Genomic DNA, 8,663 nt, shown 5'->3' on the forward strand with positions numbered 1-8,663 from the left:
TTTCAGAGAACACATTAAGGCCACATTTTTCAAATGTGAATGCCTAAAGTGTAGTCTCCTTAAGTCATGTGTTTAAGTCTGGATACTGCAAAGCTGGCATGTTTGGCACTCATTTTAAGAAATTATCTCCACTGAAGTAGTCTCAGCTTTCTCACTTTTAATAACATCCGCTCTGCTGATAAAGATGATTTATTTGTCAACTGAAATGTTGACAATTAAAATGTCTCCTTTAGGGACAGAGTAGAACACACATAAGAGAGCTTAAAAATCCTTATGCTTTGAAATGGAGAGCCATTTTTGTACTGCATCTGGGCTCTTTGTGATGAAATACCTCTGTTCACCTACCTGTTTTGATGGGCATTATTAAATTCCATAAAAAAGCAGTGGATTTTCATTGCCTTCTATTTATGTTCTAAACATGGAAAACTAAAAATCAAATCAGCAACTTGACCTACAACATCATTCTTTTTAGTAAAGGTCAGATAATGCAGTTTGTGTCTGAAGTCCTCAGCCTGGCAGAACTTCCATTGACTTTGACCCAGTATGAATTATTTTCAAAAGTTTAAATGAAATCTATTCAGTTCAGTGTTGTTGTGATTTTGCATAATTACTTAATCCATTTTTAATTATCAGTAAAAACAAGATAACCTCTTTCTCCCAGTGGCATTATTAGGGTGAGGTGAATGGGGCAACTGGCCCATGCGCCAACCCTCGTGGGGGAAGCAAAAAAATAAAAAACTGCTTCTGGCAGCCATACAATCACGATTGCTATGGCATGGCAACTGGAAGTTGCTGCTGCCTTTGTGTCCTGGGTACCTGACCACATTCTTAGACTACACCTGTCTCCAGCACTAATGACCTGTTTCCAGGTTGACGTTAAAACATCTTCAAATTGCAGCATCTGATGAATTGAACTAGGGTCCACAAAAGCTTATGCATAAATTAGTCTATAAGGTGCATCTCAAACCTGCTTTCTGCCTGACTTCAGATTAACATGGCTAACTACCTCCCTGAAAAAAACTCAACCACTACCAAAAAACTTAATTTCCAATATATAGGACTATGGAAAAAAATTCTGCACAGTGTAACATTTTCACTAATTGCAGATTTATTATAGTTTGTAAAAGACTAGCAGGAAAGGAAATAAGCAAATAAAACATGTCCTTCATTAAGGACAGTCTCTATTTCATCCTGATGTATTAGATTTTTTTAAAGTTACTATGGGAAAAGACCTTATGATACTTTTGGTTTGATAACTCATAATTTCTTCTACAAGTACAGGATAGTTTAGCACAGGGACAGTTTCCATACTCTGGTTTGTAACCTCTAACATTTCAGAAGACTACCACACTTTGGTATCACACATCCTACAGTTGTAAAGCCAATAATGGTTCTGATACTATTTGTGTGCATGTGTGGGGTGGAGTGGGTGGAAGGATAAGGTTAGTTGCAGATCACAAATAGACTTGACATTGTGTGCATGCTTTTGTAAATAAAGCAACAAGCTTTTATTGAACCCAGTCTTAACCAAGTCCTTAATCTTCTGAACCATCATATTGTGTCTCTTTTTTTTTAATGAATTTAGACAACCTACATTTATATAGCATTTCAAAGAATTCATTGCATAATAAGCATTATGCCTAGCACATTGGTAAATTCAACAAACTTCAACATTTCTCCCATGTTTTGGAGAAGAATTCAACATGATGTTCATAAGCAGTACAGGTTGTGCCACTTAAGTGTTGCTCACAGCCATTTGTTTTTTATTAAATAGATTAGTAAGGATGAAATTCCAAAATATGCTAAAATGTCTTCAGCTTCTCAGACTTTGTTTAAGCAACCAGCTTTGTATAGTTTTGCTATAGCAACGGCTATAAAATACTAAGATTATGGCAGCCTGACAGAGAGCACTCTCCATTACTTTTGCTCTGCTGTTTATCCTTGGCAGAATATGGCAGTGTTGCTAAGGTCATTTTAGGGAGCTGGAATATCTTCAGCATGAGTGGATGTTGGAGTAGAATTATTGCCATTGTTTTTTGCCTTATTTGATGTAATATGAAGAACTTGGAATACAGTATATGAACTAGTATTGGCACAAAACAAGAATTTCATTTTAAGAAGAAAATCTAACATGGAATGAAAATCGAGACCTTTAGAAATATTTTGCAAAACGAAGCAGTTCAGTTCCCTGCTCTGTCTGATTTAGATCAGATTTAGAGTTATTCTCTCTCTGTAAATCTTTTCTGTTGGAACATTTTACTGTGGCCCAATGAATGTATGTTTATTTGTACACAGAGGCTGCATCCAGATTTGCAGGGGCATGAGCATGCAGTGGCATAAATAATAGTGGCACAAATTTGTGCTGCCACTTTGTGCCTCAGCACATGCCCCTGCATGTATGCTTTGTTGCAGGACAAACTGTCCCACTTTGGACAAACTGCCCTTGCCCAGCTCCTTCTGGCTCTGGGTGTGTTGGAGCAGCAGGGGCACAAATGGAGTAGTAGAAATGCTCTGGCCAGCAACCAGAGCATCTCACTGGAGAAGCAAGCCTCTGTTTGTTCCAGTGCACACTATGTTTGTGTCCTCTGTGCCACTTTTTTTCCTGGTGCTTTTTTTGCCAGGAAATTTGCAAATTTGCAGTGTGGGGCACATTTTAATGTTCCATGTGCACAGTTTGTCGCACCACAAAGAGGTTTGTGTTTGCCTGCACATCTGGATGTGGCCAGAGGAAGCATCTACATGTGCACTTTACTGCACAGTAAATTAGTCTACTGCACAGTAAAGCATCACTGTCTACACATGTGCTGCAATTAGGGCCCAGTAGATTAATTTACTCCAGTATAGGATAGTCCTGTCAGACATGGATGGATACTATCCATCGGTGGAGTAAATGACTGCACTTATATGCATGTGTAGATGGTGACATGAGGATTAATTTACTCTGGCTGAAATTGCACCAGAATTTAGTCAGTCACATTAATTTCATGTGTAGACATGCCCAGAGAGAATCTGTGTAATCTTCCACATCTATGTGACTGCCTTTATTTGCTAGGTCCCTAGGCATTAGGTTTGCAGAGAGATGAAGCTGGAACCTAGTTTATTTTGGGTATCATTAACACAATAGGTAACACATGATTTTTACAGCTGAAGATTCTCTCAGTTGTACTTGTAACTTTATTGGGGATAGTCTTTGAAGGAAAGATTTTTCCTCTACATCAACAGCACCTGGAACAACAAGGCTGTTTGTGTCACTGGCTGGTGCATCAATACAGGTAGTAATAAAACCCAAAAGGGTGGTAGACTAAAAAGAGGGCAGGGAACTGTAGCTTCAAGTGTACCTTTTGTGTTCACTCCATAGGAACTTTAGCTGTATATTAAGGTTAGTGTCCTCCAGTAGAAGCCCTTCAGCAAAGGGTGGAAGTATAAATGCAGTCATTTTTCCACAGAAAGCAAGTATGTATAGATGCCTTTTGCATAAAACAAATACAGTTTCCATTCCCTGATATCAGCAATAGTGAATTAAGACTGGGGACTGATTGTATAATTTAGGAAAATGGAAAATCTAAAAGAAAGGTGTAAAAAGAAATTGTAAGGGAGAAAAGCAAGAGTTTACTTGGTGCATAGAGAAAATTAATTGTTAGCAGATTATTTATTTTCATGTTAACATCTGACATCACAAGGTTTTAGAACTACATATTTGATTGTTATTTGTGTTTTGATATTAGTATTTTCAAGTATGGTTAAAGGCTGACCTTTTACTTAATCTCTCATCTAGTCATCACTGCCATTTTTGGTATATGCTGCCCACACAACACTGCATTGTTTGCAGAGCAAATTTAATGCACAATTTAAAATGACCTTTACTTTACTTTAATATTAGCATTGTAAATGAGAGTCTCTGTCAACACAGCATCCTGCCAAAACACGGTGCTGTAGCAATAGCACTGCTGGTCAATCTCACCAGTTACTGTCATTATTGATAAGTATGAATGATCTGGTATGTTTTACAAGTCAAGAACCTAAGATGAGGAGCTTCTTCTGCAATTCTGCTCTGATGTTTTTATTCTTAGTTTTTACTGTTGCTCAAAGACTTAATAAGGTTGTGGATGTGCAAAAAATGGGAGAGAAATTTAGACCTTATTCTATGTCCCTTCAGTAGTAATTGGAGTTTAGCTAATATATAATAATTGTAATGAAGAATTGGGTCAGAAGGAAGATCTAGAATATTTGAATGAGTAGGTTTTGAGAGAATGATAAATATAGAATGGAATTTATGAGTAGACTAGAAGAAAATCAGATGTTACAATAACTGTGCTTTAATTCTGATGAGAAAACTTAGTAAGCTTTCTCTTTGAATTAATGAAACAAAAAGACCAGAGAAACAGTAACTGTTGTTAGTTGTTTTTACTTTGCGATAAATTAAAGAGTAAAGAAATGCTACATACCTACTTGTTGAATACAATGTATCGGGTAATCTAGTTTTTAACATTTTAAATAAAAATCCATTCAAAATTTTAAGCTTATAATACATTTCCATAATACAATACCATTACTGCACACACATTTGTTAACATTTATAGACCAGACTTCATTGCTGATATGTTTTTAGCTGCTTTTTTTTTTTTAAGTTACCAAAATTATCAGCTGAAATTTTTTCTCCCATTGTTGATATATTTCCCTTCCGTAACCATCTTTATCAGATACAAGAACATTACCCTGCCTCATCCAAGTCACTGGCAGTTCTATGAGTTGTAATACTTTGGTCAGAATCACAGTACCATGTGAACAATAATATTTCCTGTCTCAGTTCAGTGCAATTAGGGAGGAGGTTTTCCCTCATTCTACTCTCTCATTCTTGTATAAAAACTAGCTTCAGTGCCTTCCTCCTCATTGGGTTTTATCAAGTAATCTCATGCATGCAGAGCTATTCTGTGTTCCTCCCAGCATTCCGGAGGCTAGCATTACCATTCTCCCTACTGAAAGCCAGCCATGTAGGAAGACCTATCTGTAGGTTAAGTGACATAAGTAGTCTACCACCATTTCTCTGTTTCATCAGACTCTTCACTTGAGAGTGTTGGCCTGAAGGTGGTTTAAAAGGCTCAGGTAGGCTTTGGATTTCAAGAATCGAGGATAGGAATCCCTCTCCATAAGTACATAGACGGTTTTTTGGGCTTCATCAAAGCTTGTGAGGGTTGGGTCTTGAGCCTTTTTAGCTGTTGTTTCTCTTGTACGATAGTCAATATTAATCTGGAAAGAGAAAATTAAACGTTATGTGTTTTTTGTTTTTTTTAAACTTGCTTCCTGCTTCTTTCTGTTACTTTATCTTGCTGAAACAAACTCTTCGATTTCACTCCAAAGTGGTTTTTTTTTTAAGTTAGAACAATTCGTCTGCCTTCATATGTGCTGCCTTTTTATTTTACCGATTAAATATAAAATTGGTACACTAACTGCACACAAGAAATACTGTTCATTGTTGTAACACAGTTGCTCCTGGGGTTGAAGAGCCACAACACAAGAGTTTAGGTGAGGAAGTAAAGAATAACTTTAAGTAAAATAACAAGAGGACTTTTTTTAGATGAATGTTAAGCATACAGTTTGGAATAAGGTTGATGCTAGTACATTTGTCTTGTTCCCTGCCTTCTCCCCCGACTCCAAAGTGGTCTCTGATCTTTAAGGACTAAAAATCACCAACACTTTAGTTGGTGTTTGAGGCAGGATGCCCTCATATCCTATTTGGCATAAGTTCAAATCAGTTCAAAGGAAGAGTGGCACCGGATGAATCATTACTACCACCTCCACTTTCCAAGCAGGATTTTATCCATTCATTGACCTCCCTTATGTAATTGTGCTTGTGAGACTTTGGTAGGCTTGGAGCACAAAGCAGAAGTATAATAGGTAAATTAACAAAACCATGAATGCCTTTTTTTTCCATTTAATTAAATGGATATTTGTTTTAGAATAACATGTTTGTTCTTTTTCATGGCTATCCCATAATATTTCAAATATAAATATGTACACATTAACTTTGTACTTACTTGTTTAACAGCATTTGACTGAACAAACTCCTCATATATCCTCTCCGCTTTGCCATGTAAGTGATCAGACTTGGTTTTCTTGTATTCTTCACAGGCCAACCAGAACTCCATATTCTCCTCACTGAACTCTGACTTCAGAAATTCCCGAAAGACTCCCTGACCTCCTACAGCAAACACAAATACACAGTCAGGTTTAGCATTATATTTAAGACACATCAGAAGAGTAATAGTTCAATAATAAAAAAGTATCAATAATAAAGTAATGCACTTACTTTGGCTGGCAAGAAGCTTTTCCAAAGACTGGGACCATTGCATCACCTCTTCTGCAGAAAACCTATGGTGACAAAAAGGAAAGGAAAATATATAATATAAAAAAAAAAGTATTGTACTTTTAGGAAGGCTTAAATGATTACAGAATGCTATGAACATGAATTGCTTATTCTTAAAACTTACAATTGACTCTGCATAAAATTGCTAGCATTGTTTGGAGATTCAAGTGAGGCAAATAATAAACAGAGCTATACAAGTAAGTTAATGAAAGACTGGAAGGCTCCATGATTACCTAGATTTGACCCTGAGATTTTTAATTAACTTTTACCATAGCCTTGAGAGTGTCATTTTATCAACCTGTGCTACTATTTCCCCATCTCTAAAATAGGGATAATAACATTTCCCTACCTCACAAACTTGTTGGGGAGCTTTAATTTATTAGTTCCCATAAAATAGTATGTTTGATGGACATCCCTGAAGTCAGTATATTTATAGAAATTAATACAGTAGTTTGTAAAGACAGAATATAGTAATTTAGCCTTAGTTAACTATTAATATATGTTACAAGAGCTGAATACTTACATAACTTTTCTGGAGGTAGAAGATTTGATGCCAGATTCAGGATGTGGGACCATGGACTTCAAATAGCTTTTCAGATCAGCACCACTGAAATCAATGATCAAACATTTGTAATATATACATTATTCTGGTTAAATACAGTTGTATTTATGTTCTGAAAGAAAGTCTTAGAACTTGTACATGTTTAAAGCTAGAGTTTTTCACTCTGATAGTTGATGCCAGCCAGGCTAGTAATACATGTAATAACTCTCAGAAGAACAAGAGGTTCCCACTAAGAGGTTTGACCCTTGCCAAATAAAGCCTCTTCCTTTCCATTCTATATTGAACCTATTTTAATTTGTTTTAACAGAGAAAAATCTGTTCCCCCAGATTCTTTTCAGTTCAAGTCCTGTTGTAGTAATATTATAGTTGTTCAACACTTTGTGCCTGTGAACTCTATGAAATGGCACTAATTCTAAATCCTCAAGTTCCTGATGTGAATTTCACTTCAAATACATTTGATTACTACATCACATGTACTTACAAAGCCTTTTGCTTCTTTTTATGGACTTTGCCTTCTGCGACCTTGCATTCGGCTTCTTTCAATTCAGTTGGGTTGTTGTGGGAAAAAAATAATCCTGGCATTTTGCTTAATTTTGGTGTAGGGTTGTCTTCTGCAGTGATAATCCGTAGAGTTGCAAATGTCAGCTCACAGACTGTGCCACCGCTTTTTATTGATGCAAGCAGCTTCTTTCGTTGGTGGGAACAGATCTGTTTATCATGCAACCTTACCACAAGCTGTGGAAGTTCCCCTTTTTTCGGCACACAGTGACGTGTATCTTTGAAAAAAGAAAACAGCAGTGTCTCGTGGCTAAGGTTAAACCGGATGAGATTATATCAGTTTGGTTAAAAAGAAAAAAAAGCTTTAACATTTTTTAATGAAAAAAACACAAAAATTCTTGACTATGTCTGACAGGTGCTCTTGACCATGTCTGAGGTGTTTAACATTTTAAAATGTTAAAAACTAGATTGTGCCATACTTCTATTGCATGGGGATCTTTCTTTGAACATGTGCCAAATGTTTCCCATTCACCTAAGGAGGGTACATTTGCTATGCTACAGAATGTACCTGTACTACATAATATTAGGTATACTAATAATCCATTTTTTAATAATGAATTTTATTGGCATACTAGAATAGCAAGAATAATGACATAACATATTGTCAATGCTAGAGTTCCACATGCAATAAGCTTTGCAGTTCACACAGTTGAATACTGTTTGAAACATTGATAATACACTTTGATTAGCCCTGGTCTAAAATATGTATACAGGAAACATGTTTAAGGATACTTTTAGTAGGAGGAAAGGACTTTAAAGCTGCATTGAGTACATTCAGATTAAATAAACATTATAGCACACACAAGGGATCTGTAGGTTTTGCTAATGAGTTTATATTTTTATATATGAAGATACTTTCACTTGTGCCTTAGTGAATAAAAAGGAAAGGGCAGAATTCTTCAACAAGAGAAATAAGTTGTTTGGATTCCATCCTTTTGTGGTGATTCCTGCCCACTTTAAGGGCATGTCTATATTACTTCCATGATGATCCTATACCTAGCACTCAAAAACAAGGCCTGCTCACTCAGTCCCACTCCATGTGCACTACTTACCAAAAAATAATATATCTTTGCTTCTGACATATGGGCAGGAACATTCTCAGGCATGGACAGATCTAGAGTTTTGGAAAGGGAGGTGCAGATGGTGTGGTGTATCATTATATATAACACAATACACATT

The 8,663-nt window shown here is 36.3% G+C and overlaps 1 protein-coding gene across 1 annotated transcript; it reads right to left on the reverse strand.

Moving 5' to 3' along the window:
* Positions 1–4,398: 4,398 nt before the first annotated feature.
* RGS1 (regulator of G protein signaling 1) lies at positions 4,399–7,594 on the reverse strand. Its single transcript, XM_006026498.2, has 5 exons — positions 7,408–7,594; positions 6,888–6,971; positions 6,308–6,369; positions 6,036–6,199; positions 4,399–5,247 (listed from the first exon to the last, which is right to left on the reverse strand). The coding sequence occupies exons 1-5, from the start codon at positions 7,506–7,508 to the stop codon at positions 5,062–5,064; spliced, it is 597 nt and encodes a 198-aa protein (XP_006026560.1). The 5' UTR covers positions 7,509–7,594; the 3' UTR covers positions 4,399–5,061.
* Positions 7,595–8,663: the final 1,069 nt, after the last annotated feature.

Source organism: Alligator sinensis, unplaced genomic scaffold (assembly GCF_000455745.1).
Source record: "Alligator sinensis unplaced genomic scaffold, ASM45574v1 scaffold761_1, whole genome shotgun sequence".
In the NCBI taxonomy this organism is placed as follows: domain Eukaryota; kingdom Metazoa; phylum Chordata; order Crocodylia; family Alligatoridae; genus Alligator; species Alligator sinensis.